The sequence below is a fragment of the Bicyclus anynana genome, chromosome 3, assembly GCF_947172395.1.
Source record: "Bicyclus anynana chromosome 3, ilBicAnyn1.1, whole genome shotgun sequence".
In the NCBI taxonomy this organism is placed as follows: domain Eukaryota; kingdom Metazoa; phylum Arthropoda; class Insecta; order Lepidoptera; family Nymphalidae; genus Bicyclus; species Bicyclus anynana.
The window spans coordinates 2,639,962-2,664,406 of record NC_069085.1 but is presented as its reverse complement, the minus strand read 5'-3'; the positions used below and the strand labels follow the sequence as shown (position 1 = coordinate 2,664,406).

At 36.0% G+C, this 24,445-nt stretch overlaps 1 protein-coding gene across 5 annotated transcripts in view; it reads right to left on the bottom strand.

Annotated features, from left to right (window-relative positions):
- Window positions 1-254: 254 nt before the first annotated feature.
- The window catches only part of LOC112051885 (leucine-rich repeat-containing G-protein coupled receptor 5), a 406,796-nt gene continuing 382,605 nt past the window's right edge, over window positions 255-24,445 (bottom strand). For 4 of the 5 annotated variants that reach the window (XM_052891092.1, XM_052891090.1, XM_052891091.1 and 1 more), the window contains 2 exons: window positions 20,389-20,448; window positions 5,366-7,038 (listed from right to left, as the gene is read on the bottom strand). In XM_052891092.1, the coding sequence (XP_052747052.1) occupies window positions 5,503-7,038; window positions 20,389-20,448 (1,596 nt within the window). In that variant the 3' untranslated portion in view covers window positions 5,366-5,502. Of the gene's footprint in view, window positions 7,039-20,388; window positions 20,449-24,445 lie in introns of all 5 variants that reach the window. The other variant, XM_052891094.1, reaches the window with a different exon arrangement.

The window sequence follows — 24,445 nt, the reverse complement described above, 5'->3', positions numbered from 1 at the left end:
AAAAACGGTAAATCTGCACAGTTCGGTGTGGTGCAATTTCATAGTGGACTCTAAATTTGGCGCATACTAAACCTACTGTAATGTTGGTCTATTTTGATTTAGTAAAATATCATCATTACCAGCCTATTTTACTACCGGGCCAGATTTTCCTCCATATAGAGGGGATATGGAGTTTAGACCCACCATGCTGCTCCAATACGGGCTTAATAGAATCTAATAAAAGTGATCAGGGTATAGTAAAATAAAATTCAATATATCGAGGTATGTTTATATTTATCGAGTTTGTATGTAGGTAATAACTACAATAAAGTACAGAAATGACTGATGATCTATTACAATGTCGTGAGTATCCTAATCACAATTTCTCATATGTATTTTTTATTTTTTGTATACTTTTTAGGCATTTACTAGGCACTAACACATGCCAATAATTTGCTTTTAGTCTTTTAATTTCCCCAAAAATGTATTTACAAAGGAATAACAAAATGATATGGGGGTACAAGTAGGTACAACAAAACAAAAGAAGACACTTTCCATATTTAAAAATCTAGTTGGTGTTACCAGTATTAAATATATCGGAACATTAAATAACACGGAAAATTTGTGGCGTAATTTTGAGTAATATAAATATATTGAATAATATTTACATGCCATTAAAAAGTTTAAAAAAAAGCCAGTTTCTGCCATTTCATTCACAGCAACGATATTTAAACAGATTGTAGTTGATAAAAGGTTTAGATCGACAAAACATTTTTTTAGAAATCGTCAAAAAATAATGCGGTAAGTACTTAGGTAGTTTAAAAAAGTTAGTTTTAATAACTTGTTAACTAGTACCTAACGATTATTATTAACAACAGAACAGAGTTTTTATTGTAAATGACATTCATTGTAGGATATTTTTTATTACTTTTGTGTAACTTCACGCCTTAAAAATTGCGTAATATAATTAATTAATATTCTATATGAATATCATAAAAATAAATACCCAGTCATATAGTAACAGAGAACGAAGCCCAGATTCTGTTTAAAATTGTAAATTTAAATCCATGTTGAGGCACATAAATAACAATTTGAATTTGAGCCGTAAGTTAAACACTTTAACAGTAATTATTGAAGGTGTCCGTTACATCAAAAAATGTAAACACAATAATCAGAACTCTGTAGTAGGTAAATACAATTTTGCACCACCAGATAAGAAATCCATGGTTTTTCATGGACAATAGCAAGATATTTTTTTCTTAGTAAAGCACATCAACTAATCTTCGAAATAGGACGAGATATTTATAATTTTATATTAAATTTTGTATTTGGTTATCAAATAATGAATTAATTAAAGTCCGTATATCTTACTAATAATTGTATTTAATTAAGTAGGTAAATACCTACATATAAATAATGTAGGTATACAAGTTTTGAAATTTTAAAACTTTTGGCAAAAATGATTTAGAATATGTTTTTTTAAATTAATGGCAACATTTGCTAGTAGGCGAGAGTACACAGAATCTGGGCTCACACAGAGGTTTAACAGAATAGGTACGTACACCCTATGCGTATTGCTCTTAATATTCAAATAAAAAAAAAAACACAAACAGATTTCGAAAATGAGACCTTTCATAATAAAGTATAGTAAGTAGGTAAATCTACCTATTTATAAAAAAAGCCAAATTTCTAGTTCCAACGGGGCTACTACACCATTGCAGTTCAGTGTGTTGCAACTTTAGAATGGACTAGAAGTTTGGCGCGGAGTATACTTAAATTATTTTAAGATGTAATACCTTTGCCTTTAAGAAAAAAAAAACATTCACACATGCATGTGTATTGTCTAAAGTTATCGCAAGATGGCATTTCAGTCGGACATATTTTTTCAAAGACATCATACCTACAAACACAGTGTTTATATGTATCGAGATGACAGTTTCAAATAATTTAGATAACTATACAAAATAATACAAGGTGATCAAGTGACGTAATATTGGAAAATGGTGCTTCATACCTACACAATTTACAGAATTTAGTGTACACAATGTTAAATATGTAACAATATTTAGTGACAAATGAATTCCCATGATAGTAGAATATATGAATTAGACAAAACCTTTAACAATCTGTTTAAGAATTTTTTGATGAAATAGGTGAAAAATTATGAAAAATGTTTTAATATAAATAGCATAAATTTTGCAAACCTCCTAGCATGGCTATCATAAATAATAATAAGTAGTTAATAATGGTTTGGCCTGGAGTTTCTAGGCAACCTACTGGCAATACCCATATTTTAACATACTGTACTTTTCATCCAATAAACAGATGGGTGAAGGTCGATTCTAATTCGAATCTTCTACTATGAGTAGGATAATAGCAGCACCCTTGGAGTCTTAGCATGAGATTTTCACGTTAGAAATCTAAACTGCGGGGTTAAAGTAAAATAGACCTTATGTTGTAGTATCAAAGTCGTTTTATCTGTGTCACTAAGTATAGATTTTTTGGATTATCTTTAAAGGAAAACCGAAAACTCAGTCTTCGTCGGCGTAGTACGTAGCCGGCTATGACGACAGAGGGGATTGAGAGAGGTGCGGGCGGGCGCTCTTCAATATTTGAATGATGAACAGACCGGACTGCCTCATACTTCTTATTATTAATATCGCGCGTTCAGTATTGTAAATAACTAAAAAACACGCTTTTAGCACGCACTAAAAATTACAAAGATACCCTTTCATTTGATACCCATGTCATGGGGGTGCATTTCAAATAGCCTGTCCGCCATCTTGGACGTCCGCCATATTGGATTTAAGTCACGTGATTTTTTTTCGTATACCTGTCAGCAAACCCTTTCATTTGAAATCTACCCCCATATCATGGGGGTAGATTTCAAACTGCCGGTCCGCCATCTTGGGGAGGCTGCAATATTGGATTTGTAATGACGTTTCTTAGCTAGACATTTATTCTCATCAGAACTCAGGGTGTGCAAAATTTCATCCTAATTGAAGACCGGGAAGTGGGTCCAATTAAGATTCCAAGATTTTTTTACATACATAGTTATTTACAAGTGAAGCTAATTTAAGCGTGTTATAAAAATGCACCTACAACCCTCCGCTCTCCTGCCCCTATTATCATACCTCTGTCTTGCGTGAGCTAGTCTACAGAGGTTGTAGTCGACTTAAAGCTTAAAAACAAAGCCAATATGACTCATTTTACTGTGACGTTAAAGTGTTTCGAAATTCGAAAATACTCTTCGTTTCCAAACGTGAAAGTCTTATGCTAAGGATTCTCTACAATATTGGATTCTAACTAAGAATACCTATAGCATCGATATATTTAAGTAAATTAAATTTGACGTCACCATCCATAGCTACAATTGCAAATAGTTGCCAGTTACTGAAAATTTCCGGCAAATTTTAATAGTGCTCGATGACAGAATAACTGAAAATCACGTTATAAAAATAAGGCATTTTCACTTATAAAATGGTTTTTAATTGTAGAGAATCAGGTTTACTCAAACAAAGTAAACAATAGGTAATAGGATCTTCTTATTTAAGAAATAATTTGATGATAATTTTAGAAGAGCAAGATCGTATTAAATTTTATAAATATCTCAATATAATATTATAAATATATTTACATTCGTTAATCACTAATATTTCATCTTATATTGGTGTCTTATTTAATGCACACTTAATTTAGTCATCTATAAATAAAGACATTAAAAGACTTATGGAATGGTTTTTGTACAAAATCAAATACAAATTCCACCAAAGCGGTAGAAGAAATCTCAAATCACAACTTGTGTATGATGAACTCCCAGTTTCTGAAAGACTGATCAACCGTACCTATTTGAATAAAGATTAAATAACAATTAGACAGTAGACACAATAATATTATAAATGTACCTACACAGTTAATCTATACTAATATTATAAAGCTGAAGAGTTCGTTCGTTTGCTTCCCGAATTAAGCGTGAGCCCAAAAGTTGGAAACATTCTACATAGTTGTTTTAGTTACTGTCATATAAATTTTAAGCGAGCATTTTTGTTTCTTTTGTAAGAAATCTTTACGCTATTTGGGTCCCCAAGTAATTTTGATACAGGGCCCCTCTAAGGCACGCCACACCACTGAATGGGAAGTAAACACAAATTTTAAAATAAAAAAAATTAATAAGAACGGCTAACATTTGTGTTTGCGGAAATGGTTACTTTTATTATAATATGAACGTGAGTTTGCCCTTTTAGTTAGTGAATTTAGAAGACAACAGCTTTTCAGAAACTGGGTGTGGAATCATATCGGTAGTGATCATCTCAGCCGCCCACGTTAAAACTTAACTCGACTAGCCTGTACATTGTACGATTTGCGGCCGTTTCGCATCATCATAATATTTTAACTAATTTGCTCTTTTCGTTGTTAATATTTAAGATGTTTGTTTGGTAGCTGTCAGCTAGTACACTTTAACTCTTAATTTTGAGATAGCTTTAAAACTTGTATACGTTACGTATCTTAGAACCATGGACTCACTAACTTTTCTTAAAAGTGTTAGTTTAATTTTTTTGTTTTTTTTTTGTGTTCTGTGTTTTATCGATGTTTAGTTCCATGTCTATAATCACTGGGAATATGATGGATTTGTATACTTCTCAACAAAAAACTCGAAACAGTTAGCGTGAACAGTACTTGTGGACTGTTTCGATTTTCTTGATGAGAAGTATATTATTTATTATACAGCAGTACGATGATACGAGTCAACCTTACATAATATAATATGAAAGTCACACTTTCACACACTCACTCCCATCATCTCATTTGAAAAATAGATCCATAACTACTTAATATTATAATGTACAAATAAGGTACTCTCTTAAACCGAATACGATATAGGATAATCCTCACTGGTCGAACGTACACCGGACCCAATCACTAATGTTCTATAGCACTACGTCCATCGCGAAGTCCGTCCGTAGGAAAAATAATGGAATGAAGATTTATTGCTAGAATTACAAGATCACAAACGTTTGAAAGAGTTCATTCGGCTCGCACTCAACAGTTGAACGTGTTGGCGTGGCTGCACGAGCGCGGGAAGTCGCCGTAGCCGCCCTCCGGGATGATGGAGTACTCGGGCTCGCTGTAGTCGGGCAGCTCCCGCTCCCGCTCCCGCTCCCGCTCGCGCTCGCGGTCGCGCGGGAAGCCTATCACCGTCTCCGAGTTGCGCATGTAGTCGTTCTCCTGCTTCCGCGAGTAGCGCGTGTCGAGGTTCCGCTGGAAGTTCTCCGGGTGGCACACGACGCCGTTGCGGTTGTTCTTCTTGTCGGGCAGGGAGCGCAGCGAGCCGTTGTTGAGGTGGTGCGCGGGCGCGCCGTTGTTGAGGGTGAGGGGCTGGTGCGGAGGGTGGTGGCGCTCGCCGCCGATGTACGTGAAGCCGTTGGCGGGCATGGTGCCGCCGCCCCCCGAGCGCGGCGGCCGGCGCGCGGAGCCCTGGCCGCCTGACATGAAGAACACGCTCGGGGAGGCGTAAAGCTCTAGCTACAGTTCCGTCACCGGGATGGGCCGCAGGCCGGGCGCGTGCGGCGGCGGCAGCGGGTACTGCGACGGGTGGATGCCCCGCACTATGCAGTCTTCCTCCGTCGATATCGGTTTGTGGTACTCCAGGTTCTTGCGCCCCTTGTTCCACTTATAATCCTTCAGCTTCTCCTGCATGCTCTTGCGGTATCTGTACAGTATTAACACTAAGGTCGCTATCGTAGCCACGCAGGCTACCACTACGATGCAAATTATAGTCTGCTGTCTCGTATCGTGCAAAACGCAGCCCAAGTCGTCCGCACTCAACATTTTTAAATTTTTATCCTTTAAATGTTCGGGACTGGCGCATTGGATTTGGGTGAAATTCCTCTTGTCGCTGAGGAGCTGTTGAAGCCACAGGATCTGGCAGTCACAGAAGATAGGGTTGTCGGACAAGTCAAGTTTCTTCAATTCTTTACCTATGAAAACTGATTCGCTTAATGTTACGATGGCATTGTCTCTCAACGTAACGTGTCGCAATTTCGGTAAGCCTAACAGGGAACAGTCTTCAATGACAGATAATTTTTTGTTGTTTGTCAAAACAACAGTCTCCAGATTTATATTATCTTCGAAAGCGCCCTTTTCGATTGTTTCTAATTGGGCTGCACCCGAAATATCAATAAATTTAAGATTTTTCAATCCTTTGAAAGAATTACTCTCCAAAGCAGTGAAATCATTCTGACCTATATTTAATTCCTCTAATCTAGTCAAGCCAGATAACTGCTGCGTGGGAACGAAGCCGAGTCGGTTTCCACAGAAATTAAGGCTTCTTAATCCCGGGAGACCGCTGAATGCATTATCACTTATATTAGAGAGTCCAGCTCCATTTAAATCTAGCACCGCCAGCCTGTTGAGACCAGCAAAAGCATTGTCTGGCAGCAAAGAAAATGCATTTAAACCCACGTGCAATTCTGCTAGACTACCTAATAGACTAAAGGATATCGTTGGAACTGAACTGAGCTGATTGTCGTCTAAATAAAGAATCCTCAAAGCGGACAGCCCGGCAAATGCTCTCGGTTCTATTCTCTGGATTCTATTCTGTCCTAAATTTAATTCTTCTAATCTTGGCAGAGTGGAAAATACTCCATTAGTGAGTTCTTCTAAGAAATTATGTTTCAAATTGAGAACGGTCAATGAGTTCAGCCCTTGAAACGTTGTGTTGGACACGGACGACAGCTTGTTGTGGTTGAGGTGCAGTTCTTGAAGTTTTCGTTGATATGAAAAACTTTTTGTTGGTATGCTGACCAGCTCGTTCTGTGACAGATCCAAGTGTTGGAGATCCGCGTAGAACTGCATGGAGCTGTCGATAGTTTTGATCTTGTTGTTTCTGATGATGAGGCGTTGGATGGAGGGGTTGAGTGCGATGGGCAAGACGTCGAGGCGGCTCTCCTCGCAGACCACGACGAGCGTGTCGTCGTTGCAGTTGCAGCCGGCGGGGCAGTTCGCGAGGGCTGAAGCACCACTTCGCCGAGCGAGTAGTTCCAGACATATCAGCAGAACCTGGAAATAGAAGATGGATTTTTTTTATATACTCAGAAAAATATGGTTCTGTTTTATTTTAGAATTTAAACGAACGTGAGTATTATTCATATTCATCTATTAAATTTATATTAATGTTTTTTTGCAAAAACCAGCTCATGACTAAGGGCCCCGTATGGGTTCGAAACCAGGCATACTCCGACGTTGTATAACGTCAGTTTTAGCAGTGTTTCACATGTGTTTCATAATAAATTATTATGATCGTTTGTATGGTTTTTGTACCTACAATAAAATAAATAATGAAATATAATATACCTAATGTAAATAAATAGTAGATTTGTAAGTTTGGAATCAGTACGATCTTAAATTAAGTTAATGTAATTTTTGATATAAGAGTAAGTAGTTATTTATTTGAAGTGAAGGAGAAATATATTAGCAGATTGATAACCGCTCCGTTTCAAAATCAATGTAAGGCGAGCGAGGATCGTCCAATAGAGGGGAAAAGAGTAAATGGAATGAATTTGCGCAGTTTTAATTTATTAAAATGTGCTTCGCCGAGACGCCCGGGGCAGCTTCTTTGGTTCAAAGACTAGCACTTTTATTACGTTTCCCGTTTCCAACAATTAGCAAGGAGATCTGAGCGCGCTCCGAGATTCAAGCTCGAGTTTCGCGGGGGATTTTAATTCTATTACAACGCGATCTCTCGCAGATGCAACATCAACAGTCTCTTTAGTCTTTCGTCCGGACAAACGACATTAAGACATATAAATCTGTACTATTTGTAACTTGGTTATCTTCTTTAATGAATATTTTAAAACTTAAAAGAGATTCTACTACAGGCCTATTTAAATATCTGCCACACTTGAGGCAAATATTACAAAGGGTTAATGTATTTGAAATAAACCAAATCTCATTGTAGCAGAGAAGATTTATGAGTTCAAGGAATAGTTTAGGATGTCGACGAAAAATTCAAAGAAGTAATTTGTATCGGTAACGCGAAAATTTAAATCGAAATGGTGGTCGCAAAATATTTCTGTATTATCCGGAGTGTTGAGATACGACCATGTTTCGACTATCGAATTGTGCCTTGTCCGGCATTCTGGCCGGCTATGGCCGGTACAAATCATAATCAAAACTCGATATGCAGGTCATTCGCAAACAGTGCTGTTCGTTTTGCGCTGTCCCGGTGAAATTTCCGCTAAAATCCAATAAACGGCTATGTTCGGCGCGCTGCGCACAGATTTCGTCTTGTTTTGTAAATGCTTCAATATTATTTTTTTTCGGGAAAACGTTGTTTCTATTGTACGAGCCGAATGCATCGGATGAATGATACATAGTTGCTGTATCCGGTATTGTTGTGATATGTTCGCCAAATTGATTTTGTATACTATTGTTTAAATTCCGCCTAGAGGGAACTAGGTTGATGTGTTTTCAATATGATTATCAACAAATGGATTGTTTTCATTTATCTATCTCTATTCATTAATTTGTTATATGCAACAAATTAATGAATAGAGATAGATAAACACGTATGTAAGATAATACGGTATACGAGATTTACCTTTTCTCCAAGTTAGAAATGAGTAAAAATTAGTATCTAATTGAAATCTAACCCAACAGAACAATGAATTAAATACCATCTATCTTAAAGAACAGGTCAAATTCGGTACATTGAAAACATTTTGAAAACGTTAGTTGGAGGGGGTATATAATATCGATACTGAAGTCAAAAATATATATATTTTTAATTATTTGTCTGTCTATATGTTTGTAATCATATCATACTAATGACACATTCCAAACATCACACGACAAAAAATAATTAAGGAATGATTAAGGGATGACAAGGGCTGTCGTATAAGTAGATATATTCCAATTAAAAGCCTAGATCCTTTTAAGAAATATTTTTTTATACTCAAATTTTTACCAATTACGCGGATCTATTGGAGCACTCACAAGTTTTTTTTATTTCCACAATTATGTGATTTGCATATCAGACTGTCACTTACATAACTGGGCGGATGTAGATTCGATGCCTGGTTTGGTTTAAATTAATGCTAATTTTAATTCAATTTACGTAGGACATGTTTGTTAGGTGGAAGCAGATCCAATGGCCTCCAAGCGCTTTTATCTTTAAGGAACTCATCAATGTAGTAACCTCGACTAAGTAAATGTTTTTAACACATTGCTTAAAGCTATGCATTGGCAGGTCCATCACAGTCTTGGGGATCTCGTTATAGAAGAGTACACCCAAACCTACAAAAGATTTTTTTACTCTTTGGAGTAAGTTTAAATAAACTGCCATATTGTTTGATAATCGCGCTTCTATTTCAGACAGCTTTGCCTATCACCAATGTAACTAAGTTTTAGTTCATCGAATAAAATAGAAAAACCAAATCACGAGGCGATATTTCACGATACACCATAAAGTGCAGTCCCGAGCGACTTTTCACGCCCGTTTTGTGGTTAAGCCTATAAAACGTGATTGCTTCCGTTGATATATTTTATTGGTGATCATTTTTAAAATAAACAGAAACGATAAATAAATTCGTATCCATATTCACATCGTTGTTTTGTATTCACACGCGATAATTTAATTAAAATAAATGCTTGTGAAACTCAAGGGTTCTAAATATCACGCTTGCAACTTATTTGACAATACCTAATGCGGGCTACAGACATTCATTATCTAATCGAAATTTCAATCAAAATTATTAGAAAAAAAACTGTAGGTACAGTTAAAAAACAGACACGGACGATTTAATTGAGCAGCCAAAACTGCAGGTTTTAGCTGCTCAATTAAGATTTAATCAATGCTCAATGAAGATTAAGAGGTAAGATTGCGCTGAGTATATTTTGATTACTTAATAAACTTGCAATGTAAACGTAGGGAAAATTAGCTTAAACTATAGATTTTTACTAGGCTACTAACTTAGTTTTTTTGGCGTTTGATACTCAAACGAACTCGGTTGATTTCATCTTCGTAATTTTTGTAAATGCAAATTTGTAATTCTACCTTAATTTTATCTTTGTAATAAAAACAATATCTAAAAACATCGATTCTGCTGACGGAACCTTCAAGTACCTAATCGAATATTCTGTGTATGCATTCTGTGGATAGTCTAACCGATGTGTTTGTTTATCTGTGTAAAATGTGTTACACGTGTGTGTATTGAGAATCATATTTATAGTTAAATGTGGTGTAAGGAAACCATGAAGGTAATAGAATACATTTATTGGTGTTATATTTTCGTTGTTTGAATTCAACCCCCCTTTAGGCTGATTTTAGAGTCACGCTGGCAAGACGCTGGCAGACGAAATGTATGAACTCGTAGGCAGCTTTTTAGAATAACGCGTAGCTAGACGCGCGTGCGGTGGTCGGCGCGTTACGTGCTGTAGCTTTAGTACGAAAGATTTTTGGGCGGTAAATCTAAAAATTGTTCGTACTCGACTTAACTACTAAAGTAGTCTGTACGTCCTCTGACGGTCAGCGTCCGGTCAGCGTGACTCTGGTTTTAGAGTAGGTTGCAGAATTTGGGTGCGATGCATCTCCATATCTAATTCCTCTATGTTTTAGTTTAATGGCGACTGCTTCGACGTAAGTTCCAGTTTTGGCGAGCGGGTCAGATAAGTTTGTGACTCTATAAACACTTCATTTGACAGTAAAAAAAACACAGAGAATGTCCATTGTCCATCAAACGGTTACGTAGTTCACCGCATCGAGTAGTAAGGTATTTATGGCTAAACGTCGGTCGGTCAACATGTTCAAATGACTGATAAATTACCGAACTGTCTACCTGCCATGTCGCCCAGAGCTCGCGAATTAATTAATATATGATTGGTTCGGATACCTTGCCTGATTTCTGTTGATATCTCCATACTAGTTGCTGTTGATGTATGGGACTGCTTAATTAATATAATATATACCTATAAAGTACGAGTAACTAATTTATTATGAGTATATACTCATAATAAATTAGTAGAAATAGCGTCCGTGCATTGCTAATATGGTTAATAATTTGAGAAGGGGTGTTGGTTGGGAATTTCAGACAGATTGACAACGATACTTTATACTATAGATAATATGTTACGTGCCTACAAAAACACTGTAAAAAGTGATCCAATTTTAGCTACTCCACTGAGCGCACTCATGTATAATTTTGTGCTTACCTACTATTATATATTTAAATAACGAATAACGAAATTGTTCGTTAGTAAACGAAAGCGCCACAGTACGGGCAATTTGTGGTGGTTTCAAAGTGATCAGAAAGTAGCACATACGATGTTATTTTTCGCTTTTTAGTTTGGTTTTGTGATTTTGAAGTCGGTTAGATTTTTTTGTTATAAAGATTTTATGGATGGAACTCTAACGACATGACAATATAAAATACCATAAGTCCGAAATCCGGATCTGCATCTGATTTTCGAAATTTGTAATTCCGTCGCTCAACAGCCGCGCTCCTCGCATTTTTAATCAACACAAATACGGAATTAGAGCTGATTTGCATAACGGTCACCGCGCATTACGTGAAAGGGTTCAGTTTAGACCCGGACAGATCTGCTTGACTGCTCAATAAACGGAATAAGGGAATGGTTTTTGGATATTTTATTTGTGAGTTGTAACCACGCGAGGTAGCTTTAGCTGTTTATCAATGTTTTGTGGTTTTGAAACTTACTTGGCTATATTTATAAAGCATCAAATAATGGCTGAAATTTTTCAGTATTTACATAATAATTATTGTATTTGGATAGAATTGAAGTTCTAGACGTTCTGATAGAAGTGTCTTTTACTAAAGCCTGTTGTTATCCTGCTATCCTATCCTACTAATATTATAAACGCGAAAGTTTGTATGTATGTTTGGATGTTTGGATGTTTGTTACTCTATAACACCGCTACTACTGAAGCGATTAAGGTGAAATTTGGAATGGAAATAGATTTTACTCTGGATTAACACATACGCTACTTTTTATCCCGAAAAAATCCATGGTTTCCCGAGATTTGCGAAAACTGATGATTTTGATGATATGAATGTTTGTTACTCTTTCACGCCTCAACTACTGAACCGAATTAGCTGAAATTTGGTATTAAGATATATTATAGCCTGGATGAACACATAGACTACTTAACATTCCGGAAAAATCCATGGTTTCCGAGCGATTTGTGAAAAACTAAATTCCACGCGGACGAAGTCGCGGGCGTCCGCTAGTAGGTCTATATTTTTATCTTAATACGAATAAGATCATTAATAACACTACCGATGACGTCATATTTAACTGCACTAAAAGGCGAGCAAAATAAAAAATGAACTTTATGTATTTAATCGCTATGCCTACCGATGCGTCGATACGAGAGAGTATAAAACGCGCCGATTGATGCGTAAAACCGCAGTTTCACGCGCTATTACTGGACGCTCGAATATTTGCGTCCACATGCACCGAACAACGTCCGCCGTCCGCGTCCGCACGGTATTCGTTTTATTTACTGACCGATTCTCCATGGTCACTCGATGACGTATCATTGAGTTACTACTACGTACTAGAGAAGACACAAGTCATCGCTAGTGCGTTCTGTTCACATTAGTTTCTTGCTAGCTTGCCCGCTTTTTTATGTTGCTATATGATTTTTTGACGTGACAACGTCTTATAATTCGATGGAGCCGGCTGCACACTCGAAAAAAGATGACGTCATGCGTCGTTCCCTCGCTATAGGGTTGTCATCTTTTTCTACAAGAAATAAAGTATATTCTGGTCTATGAAGTTTATTATATAGTATTTTAGAAAAACGAACATTTTCTTTAAAAAAATTCAACCATTCCATCAGTATTTTCTTTTGATGTTGTCACGTTCAACTATCGTCAGTAAACCGACTTAACAGACAACCGATTTTTTTCAACAGCTTCTCTCATACATACTAACTTAATGGGTTTTGGGTGTACTATGTATACATATATGCAAGTATTTGTAAATTTATTGAATCCTTCGAATCTTTAGTCAAAGTCATCGCTGGCTCGTAGGGGGGCTCGTCATCAGGTTACTATACAATGTGATACAGTTACTAATCTTATGAATCAAATTTACTCGTAAATTATTGTCAATGTCGAAATTGAAATGTCGTCATATATTTGTGTTGGAAATATGTATGGAATGAAATTGTTGAGAGTGGATCCACTCGCGCGGCAACCTCGCGCCGATTAATCGGAACATTTAAATTGTGCGCGTGATTTGTCGAGTAAATAGACAAATTGTAGGTTGAGGGATCTATTTGCTGATAATTTTTACCCGACAGCGTAAAGGGTTGTGTTTATCAGTCCTTTGTCTTTTGTGCTGCTCTAGAGACGTACGTAGGCCAATTTTGTTGATTTTTACGTTAATCGATTAGTCTTGAGTTAGTGTCCTTAATTTTCATAAACGACACATGATATGTGACTCTGTTTTTTTACAAAGATACTCTTGTTAGCAACTCTTAAAAAATTAAGTTTTTGGACTTCAAATTCTGCTCTATTCCAACTTAACCCATGTTTTTTTTGTTTGTCCAAAGCTACTTATCACATTATCCAGAAAAAGTTCGAGTTTCTTTCTAGTATGAAAACTTTTTTATCGTAATTAGATGAAAATTCATACAGTTTTAGCTGCCTTACATTAAATGTGACATTTTTTAATATTTGATCTATAAACATAAACGCAGAAATAACAAAAATATTAGTAATTTTGTTTAGACGCCCATACAAATCTAACGATCATTAATTGCCTACGACGTCATAAGTGCGTACCATTTTGTATGGGGCGTTTTTCAGGGATCCGTGGCAGCGCCGCAAATCTGACCCTTTAAATCCCTGTAGCTCCGAAAGTAATGATCACAGATACCTTGTTACTTTTACAAAATTGCTTTACTATTAGCATACTCCTAATTTATATATACAATTTTAAAAACTGTCATCATCCCTATTGGTCGAATCCAAAGTCTTGTTTCAAAAGTGCTTCTAAACTAATCCTAGGTACTTACTAGGCTACTTTAAATTTGAATTTAAATTAACAAAATAACACGTGGATGGTATAACCTTCCATTACCGTGGGACAGTCAAAGACATTTTATACTAGAGACATGACATTACGTACCTACAAAATCACTACAAAAAGTGATCGAACGTTATTTAAATAATACCTAAATATCGTCTACAATGTCGAGTTGTGTGTTCAGGAAGTGTAAAAACTTTATAAACATAAATAAATAATGGAATTAAAGACAAAATTGTGCATGCGCTCTGTTTTGTAGCCTATTATTCGGATCACTTTTTGCAGTGATTTTGCAGGGACGTAACCAATCTATGCGCTGCTCCGAATAGTGAAGCAACGGCTCCGTGCAAAAAGTAAATTATTAATTTAAAGAACGAATAATACCAGTGGTCAGTGCATTAAAAACGTAAAATATTGTGCAACTCACGAGTGAAAACGTTTGCAAAGCTAAATAATCCAGGAAATCGTGAACATTGTCGTGTTTTGGTCGACATTAACTACGAGTGTAAAACACAAACAATCATTGACTAGTAGTGTTTAAAATCACTAAAATAAACACGTAAACAGTGAAATATTGCCACCAAAAAACACTGAACTATCTAAAAAGTGCACAATAAAGAACTATAAACTGTTTTAATGTGATCACAATACCTTAGTATACAATCATAAACAACAGACATAATATAAAAAAAATTGAGGGTGTGCATAGAAAAAGTGTTGCGTCAGCGAACAATATACACAGTATTACGTATTAAGATCATAAATTTCATCACTTCTCTTACACGAAGAGCTGGCGTAGCGGTAATATCACTGGATTTCATAGTCATACTAATCATCGTGACCCTAGTTCAAATCTCGGCAAAAATTTTTAAAAATTCTTATTTCAATTTGAAAACAGAAAAAGTTATAAAAACTACTTATATAATACATTCCTAGACTTGAAGAGTAAGAGCAAAAGAAAAAAAAAAAAAAAAAAAAAGTAATTCGAGTGCGAAACAAATTAATCGAACTGCTTCATAGTTGTGGTATCAAAAAGACAACTTCACTACTTTTACATACAACTGACAGCAACGACAACGAACAAAACACGTTTGACACATTGGCATAATATTGTCAGTGTTGTCAGCTTCGAAACGTTAACAGTTCAAATACTACCAATTATCTTCTATTACGTTCCCAACGTACGCAAGCACATCATCTCACAAAATTATAATGGAAGGTCAATTTCAGATATTATTTGACAAACTGAAATCTGAGATGCAAACCCAAATCGCTGAACTAAAGGAATCAATCACAAAAAGTACTTTAGAAATAATGGAAGAGAAATTAATTCCTTTAGAAGAAGAAAACAAAGAGCTCAAAATTAAAGTGGAAAAATTAGAAAAAGAAATTGACTTTCTGAAAAGGGGGGAAAAGAACAATAATATGATAATTTATGGATTAGAGGATAAAGAAACATCAACTTGCGAATTAATACAGGAACTAAAGAAAAATCTGAAAAAAGATTTAAATATTGATATAGAAGATTACGAAATCAACAAAATCCATCGCTTAGGAACTAAAAAAGGAGATAACAACAAGTCTAGACCGGTGCTATGTTCTTTTATAAGTAATTGGAAAAAGAACGAAATAATAAAAAATAGAAAAAACCTAAAAAACATTAATGTCAGTGAACACTATTCGAAGGAAGTATTGGAAAAGAGGAGAATACTAAAAGCTGAACTAGCGGAAGAGAGGAAAAAAGGCAAAATAGCTTATCTTAAATACGATAAATTGATCATTAAGGAGAATATAAATAGCCAAGAGAAAAGAAAAAGGGAACCATCTGCTTCACCCTCTGCTTATAACAATCAAATTAAAAAACATTCATCAATCAAAACGAATAGGACAAACGCTTTTGATATGATGAGGTCAAGATCAAACTCTCTTTCTAATACATGTTCTACCAAAAAACTATAACAATTAAAAATCGGCAAACGGCTATCTCAACCAACTGAAGAAACTGGTAATAACGAAAAAAATATGCACAATCATCTCCCAAGCCGACTGGTCCTCGTGGGAGAAAATGACCACAACCCTCCAACATCAAGCAATAACAATAACAATAACGATTACAACAAAAATATCAAAAACAGTCTTATAGATAAAATATACATCGCAGCTCTCAATGTGCTTACCCTTAAAAACGAGGAAAACCTAACAGAACTATTGTATGCTTTAAAGTATATTAAGTGGGATATTGTTGGATTGAGTGAAGTGAGAAGAATGGGCGAAAATATCATTTCTTGTCCAGATTATTTATTTTACCACATAGGCGAGACTCCAGGGCTTTATGGCGTGGGATTCATTGTCAAAAGTCATTTAACAAAATATGTGGAAGGATTTGTAGGAATCTCAGAACGCATCGCGATCCTGAATTTAAAATTGCCTGGTTATAAAGACTCTTGGTCTATTGTACAAATATATTCGCCAACGGAGCAATCGACAATAGAAACAATAAATAAATTCTATCTCGATCTAAACAATGCCATTCAAGAACATGCTCACAAAAATATTATAGTAATGGGAGATTGCAATGGCCAAATTGGGAATAGGCAACCAGGGGAAAAAAAGATTTTAGGCCCATACACATATAGCAAAAAAACTAGAAGCAGAAACGGAGAATACATTATGAACTTTGCTCTAGAAAATAACCTAACAATCTTAAACACTATGTTCATTAAAAATACTAAGAGGATGTGGACCTGGATCTCACCAGATGGTAAAACGAGAAATCAAATAGATTTTATTATGACGAATAGAAACAAATATTTCACTAACTTTGACGTTATCAATAAATTAAACTTTAATACGAATCATAAACTAATTAGAGCTGAACTGATAGCAAACCAACCAAAAAAGCCTAGACCAAAGCATGACATAGGAAAGGTAAAGCTTGGTAAACACCAGTTAGAACAAATTTCAATCGCGCTAAAAGACAAACTGACCGACTTCCAATCTAACACGAGGCACCTATGTACACAAGAAAAATACAACTGGATAGAAAATACCATAAAAACCCAGGTACAACTCATTGCAAGCACAAAAATGGAACAAAAAAAATGGCTAACAACGAACACAATTAAGCTACTAGAAAAGAGAAACCATCTAATCAGTGACAAAGACGCACAAAACCGAAGACTAAATTTAACTATAATTAGTAAAAAAATTAAGGAAAACATGAGAAAGGATAGGAAACAAGGCAGAATGGAAATAATAGAAAAGTATATCAGCAAAACAGGTGGTGTAAAAAGAGCATACAAAGAATTGAAGAATTCAATGGATTGGATCGTTAAAATGAAGAATGACATGGGAAAATGGAACCACCGTAGATCAGACATAATGGAAATTGCAACATCTTATTACAAAACATTGTATGAGAGTAAAGCAATAGAACATGAAATTGATCTGGCAGATGCCTCTAGCATTCCTACCATTCTTCAAACTGAAGTCGAGAAAGCTATTGATACTCAAAGTGTTGATAAAAGCTCGGGTCCCGATGGCATAAGCAACGAAATCTTAAGACATAGTAAGGAAATCTTAATACCTGTTCTTACAGTTATGTTTAACAATATCGTAAATACCGAAATAATCCCCCAGCAATGGACAGAATCCAGCATTATCCTGTTATATAAAAAGGGAGATAAACACGATATCGGAAACTATCGTCCTATCAGTCTAATGTCCAACATCTACAAAATTTTCGCTAAAATAATTTTAAAACGAATAGAAAAGACATTAGATTACCACCAACCCATAGAACAGGCCGGATTTCGAAAAGACTACTCTGTCATCGATCATATCCATGTTGTTCGTCAAGTTTTGGAAAAGTACAATGAATATCAGCTTACATACTATATTGCATTTGTGGACTATAGTAAAGCATTCGACTCTCTTCTACACAAAAACATATGGGAAGCTTTAGTAGACCAAGGGCTCGAACACAAATATATACGCTTAATAAAGAACGTTTACGACCATAGCACAGCTAGAATCCAGCTTGAAAAAAAAAGTCAACCATTTAAAGTACAAAAAGGCGTTAGACAAGGAGATCCCTTATCTCCAAAATTATTCTCAGCTGTCCTGGAATCAATTTTCAGGCGACTTAACTGGGATAGTTTTGGGATCAATATCGATGGTACATCCTTGACGCATTTGAGATTCGCTGATGATATAGTGCTATTCGCCAAAACATCTGAAAACATAAAAATAATGTTAAAAGACCTTGCGATGGAAAGTGAGAAAGTAGGGTTAAAACTCAATCCAGAAAAAACTAAAGTGATGACAAATGGAAGCAAAGACACGTTACTTTTAGGAAACACAGAAATAAGCTACTCTGACAAATATATCTATTTAGGTCAAATCATATCACAAAAAGAATGCATGCGCGAAGAAGTAAAACGAAGAATTATTAACGGCTGGAGAAGGTATTGGAGCCTGAAAGAGGTTATGAAAGACAAAAACCTACATATAAACATTAAGAGCAAACTGTTCAACACCTGCATATTACCCGTCCTTATATACGGCTGCCAATCATGGACTTTGACTCAAGAAATGACAAGAAAACTCGCAACTTGCCAACACGCTATGGAGAGAAGTATGCTGAGTGTCAAGAAATCAGACAGATTAAAAAACAGTTTCATCAGAAATAAAACTAAAATAATAGGTGTAACACTAAAAATTAGAAGACTAAAATGGAAATGGGCAGGGCACATGATGCGAGGCCATGACAAATGGAGCAAGAAAGTGTCAAGGTGGTATCCCAGAGATGGTAAAAGGAAAAGAGGCAGACCGCAGAAAAGATGGGATGACGACATCAGAGAAGTGGCTGGAGTGATGTGGAACAGGGTGGCTCACGACAGGCGTGAATGGAAAAGGTTGGAGGAGGCCTTTGCCGATTGGCAAACAGATCATCAAAAATTAAATAAATTACAAATACTAGAATAAGCTAATTATTATTTTACGTATGATTAAGTTATAGATTTTAAGTTTTTATTCAAACATTGTTATTAGACTAAGTTTATTTTGATCTGAATAAAGGCAATTATTATTATTATATTATTATTATTATTAACCAATCTATAGTATAAAATTATCATTGTTAGTGCCCTATCTCTAGTATAAAATATCATTGGTCTCATGACTCATGTATACCGGGTAGAGGAAACATGACGGTACAACCTACCCTTACCGTGGGACAGTATTTTGCACGGCCGTGTTATGCGATGCGAGATTAAGCCAGAAACGTTATCAGCAGTTGCATGGGGATTTATTGTTTTTGTATGCTAATTGCTGCATATCATTTGTATTACAATAAATTGCCATTGCGCTGTAATATGGATGCAACATATTGTAATATGCATGTAGTTTCCAATATTTATGCAAATTCCGATAAGTGGGGTCGCCGCCGCAGTGTGCTTTCGCTTAGCAAATGGGATGTTATTAGCGATAGATTAGATTGTGAAAATAATAGTAATGGTTTGAGGATAATGCAGCGGGTGTCTTTGGTCTGATATTTATGGATTTTCCAACTATACATACATGTTATACAACAATAACATTAATCGATTTTTTCTGCTGTTCTGGCAATGTAAAGGTTTATACAGATGATGGCTCGCTCCGATTTACTTCGGGTTGAACAATTTATGTTGTAATTACCATAATATGTACTAGGGTGGATAACATTTTCATACAAACTTAAATCTCCTTTACTTTTTATGGAGTTAAATTAAAAAATTAAATACTTCATTTTTGCTAAGCTACAGTCTAACATGTAAAAGTAAGCCCATTAGTTTAGGCTGTGGACACATGGTAGTCAGTCAAGTAGTGTTTTAGCCTATTTGTGGAAATTATTAGACTAAAAATGATTAATAAAACATAAAGGCTTCTCTATTCTATATAATACCTCTTACAGGCTAGGGCTTGGCTGCAAATGGGCTGGCGCCTAATGACAAACGTTTTTTTTATTCTTTAAAAGTTTGACTGCTGTAAGTGATGATGCAATCTAAGACGGAAGCAGGCTAACTTGTTAATAGGAGGATGTAAATCCACACTCTCGGTTTCTACACGACATCGTACCGGAACGCTAAATCGCTCGGCGGTACGTGCCAGTAGGGTGGTAACTAGCCACGGCCGAAGCCTCCCACCAGCTAGACCTGGACAAATTAAGAAAATCTAAATCTGCTCAGCCGGGGATCGAACCCAGGACCGCCGTTTTGTAAATCCACCGCGCATACCACTGCACCACGAAGGCCTTCATTGGTGCAAGCCCAGAATGTGAACGTGAATTTATATAAGGAGAAGTGAAAAAATACTAACCAAAAACACGTTAGATGTGGCGTAACCCGCAATCCGACGACCGAAGCGTTGTGGCGCCATCTGTAATGCAAAAAAATACACATCAATAAGAGTTATCGTAGCTTTAAATGAACGCTTAGACCGAATAATTAAATTATTTAAAAATGGTTTTTGTATTGGGTAAGAAAACGTTAAGGAGGTACTTTTAGGTACTTTGTGCTAGATGATACGAGTAGATATATTGTAGGTCAATTCCTAAAATAAATAATTAATAAAATAAAAATATTTATTAACCAAAAATAGATACAAAAACCAAGTATGTATTGGAAAACTAGATATAGTATATTTAAAAACTAAGTAACTAACTAAAGGGCTCTTTAAGAGTTCGTCAGAAACAATACCATACTTATTTCGGATTAAGGGTCGGTAAAATAAAACAAAAATTAAAACTTTAAATCTTATATCCTTTAAAATGCTTTTTATATACCCAGCATGCAGCTCCTAACAAACCGATTCCTATCTTTTAAAAATCCACAAATTTTACAGACTTTAAAAATTTAATGCACCTAATCAACCAAAACATTCACACTACAGTTCGTTTCACGTTTTGACGGCCTCCGTGGCGCAGTGGTATGCGCGGTGGATTTACAAGACGGAGGTCCTGGGTTCGATCCCCGGCTGGGCAGATTAAGATTTTCTTAATTTGTCCAGGTCTGGCTGGTGGGAGGCTCCGGCCGTGGCTAGTTACCACCCTACCGGCAAAGACGTACCGCCAAGCGATTTAGCGTTCCGGTACGATGCCGTGTAGAAACCGAAAGGGGTGTGAATTTTCATCCTCCTCCTAACACGTTAGCCCGCTTCCATCTTAGACTGCATCATCACTTACCATCAGGTGAGATTGTAGTGAAGGACTAACTTGTAAAGAATAAAAAAAAAAATGTAGGATGGTGTAGGTGACAGTTCGTTTCACTCTTGAAAATTTTCCGCGATTCACGATAATAGTACATATTATGAACGTCATACAGGCGACTGTCACCGTACCCATGCTATCTGAAAAATACTTTAAAGACCGAGTTACCTACGAGAAAATTTCAGTCTTCGCTACTAATACTCAGTTATTCTTTTCCGTATAAGTAAAAATAGCTTTTAAACTGCATTTCCAACATAATTGAAGTAATATCAGGTCTGACATGATGGACTGGTGATGGCAGGGGCTTCTAATGCTCCTTGGTTTGCTCAGTGCCCGGTGATTACGCAAACTGCCCGACGATTACGAGTAATGAAATTGTTATGCACCCACCCATAATGTAGGGGTTGATGGGAAAACGGCACATGGCGGTGCATCACTGCTATTATATAATTATTGATTTAACCTATAATGTTACAAGCAAATATAATTTTATAAAAAATGGGGTACCTTTTATTGCAACTATCTACAAGAAAGTCGGGAAATCTTGGTTTAAATTGCGTATTGGAATATTGTTAAACCAAAGTAGCGTATTAGTTAACTATTAGGTACTTACTACATCTGTAACAAGTAAATATTCTTAAAAATTGATTATTTAGGTACCTAGTTACACGAATTTAGTTTAAATTAGTAATTTTAGTTAGGTCTTTTATTTGTAGTAAACAATCTCTAATTATAATTAAAAATGATCGCTACGTCTAGATTAAAACTTTGCATAAGTTAGCTATAACTGCTTTCTTGATCGAGTGGTTAGGTATGTGGCTGCGAATCATGAGTTCGAGCCAAGTTCAAATATTGAATTTTACTATTTTTTTAAACCTTAGCAGCTAAGGGTTGTGTAACATCTCAGTGGTAATTTGACGCTCATTTTAATTTTCACTATAAGCCCACCATCCGCTTTGGAACAGCGTCGTGGGTATAAGCTCCAAATCCACTATCTAATAAGAGAACAGACAGACAGATAGAAATATGATGATGATGGCACCTATAACCCTAAAGCGTATTCTGAAGAGGGTTCCAAACGCGATCTGTCCTGGTTCAAAAAGAATCCCACAACAAACTCTAGCGGTTATTGCAGCCGATAACAACTGCGTCCGCAAACCAACAACAGCAGTTAGCGTAAACTAAAGTAATATAAAAAGCAACAAGCTCGCTTATCACGCCCACCGTTTGAATACTATTGTGGAGCGCCAAGTGACGCGGTTGAATTTCCAAACAAGTTTCAGTCAAAAGTTTCGCTAGCCGTGTGTTTGCGGCCACAGCGGTCGTTACGACACAGAACGCGCGAATTTCGCCCCCCAAAAGTAATTTGCTGTGTCACCACGGTAAAGGTGCGTTCACACTGATATCTGTGAACGCGCGGCTTCGTAGGCGTAGAATTAGGTTTTTAATTTTTCTCTTTGACTGCGACTTTAATGTAACAGTCTCTATAGTGTTCAATCTATTTTTGTAAACCACATAAATAATATAAAAACCTATAACAAAATATCGGATTGTAATCCACACTTCCTAAGAATATAACACCACTACGATGCTTTGTTTGTATCCAGTCAACTTGAGATTTCCATATTATGTTTGTAATTTCAACTGCAATATTCTATACAAATTGAGTCCTCAGCATCTAAACTTTCAAATTTCATTAAAAAAAATATTTATTTAACATTTGCACTATTCTTCAATTTGTTTGGTTATTAAAGATGAATGTACATATATCGTCACGTTCATGTCATATTGATTAATACATCTTGTGTAATTTAATTACATAGACATATAGACTACTGACGAGAAGAATTAATTTTGGAAGAAGTAAAACCGCGGAAAATACGCCGTGTCTTAGCGTTAATATGAAGTGACCTTTACAAGGGTATTTACAGATGCGAAACAAAAAGCTGGTAATGACAGTGCCTGTTTCGCTAAAACATCCCAGTGTTTGCCTTTCGCTGTCCAACATTCGGAATGAAGCAAATTTGGGAACTGGCGCCAATTCTTGAAACAATGACTGACGGGATAACGAAAAAAGCGCTTTTAGAATCCGCCAGTCACTGACGGTAATTTATTACGGAGAAAATGATTACCAATCGAGAAAAACAAAAAACCCAGTAAAATTCCACCCGGAACGAAGTATCTCATTATGAGTAGAGTTAGTTAGAAGTTATTACTGTAGTTAACTTAATTAAGTACCAAGATTAAGTTCACAGACAGGTACGTACTTAAATATTACTTCCTATGAAAATGAAGTAGCGAAATTATTAAATTAAGTACCGTAAGTTAGTTTTACATCTATTATTTTATAGTATTTACATTTGTAAGCGTATTTTTAATTTTTTAAATAATTTTTTGGGAAGGATAAATATAGCCATCAAAATGAATTATGCCCATATTTAAATTTTATTTATCGACATAATTTGAGAAGTCATGTCCCTCCAGTCCCTTGCTCCGCGGCAACCCTTCGAATACACCGTTAAAGATCAACCTTAAGGGTCTCTAGCTAAGGGTTGTCACGAAGGTCTGGCGAATGGAGACGTGATTTCTGATGTCACGTTTTATAATTGACCACTTGCAGATCTGGACCCTTGAAATATGCTACCTTCTGAAGCCAGCGTGGTCTGTTTAGGTACGTTTTTGACGGATTCATTGAGGTTTTCTTAATAGGTCCAGGTCTGGCTGGTGGGAGGCTTTGGCCTTGACTAACCCTACCGTCAAAGACCTACCGCCAAGCGATTTAGACCGAAAGGGGTGTCAATTTTCATCCTCCTCCTAACAAGTCAGCCCGCTTTATTCGCATCTTAGATTACATCATTACTTACCATCAGGAGATTGTAGTCTAGGGCTAACTTGTAAAAAATTAAAGAAAATGTGTTTGGCTCTCGCAGGCTCTCGTTCTGTCATGCCATCATCAACGAGTACAATTAATAAAATTGATGTGTCTGTCTGTGAGAACTAATTATACCGTTTTTTCAACTAATTGTATTATTTGTTTGGATTATTTTGTAAATAAGCTGAACCGATTTTATAGAGACTTCATTAGAAGATAGAGGAGATTATGCAACACATAGGCTACTTTTTATCCCTAAAATAAAGAAAGAAGCGGTGAAATAGGGGTTAAAAGTT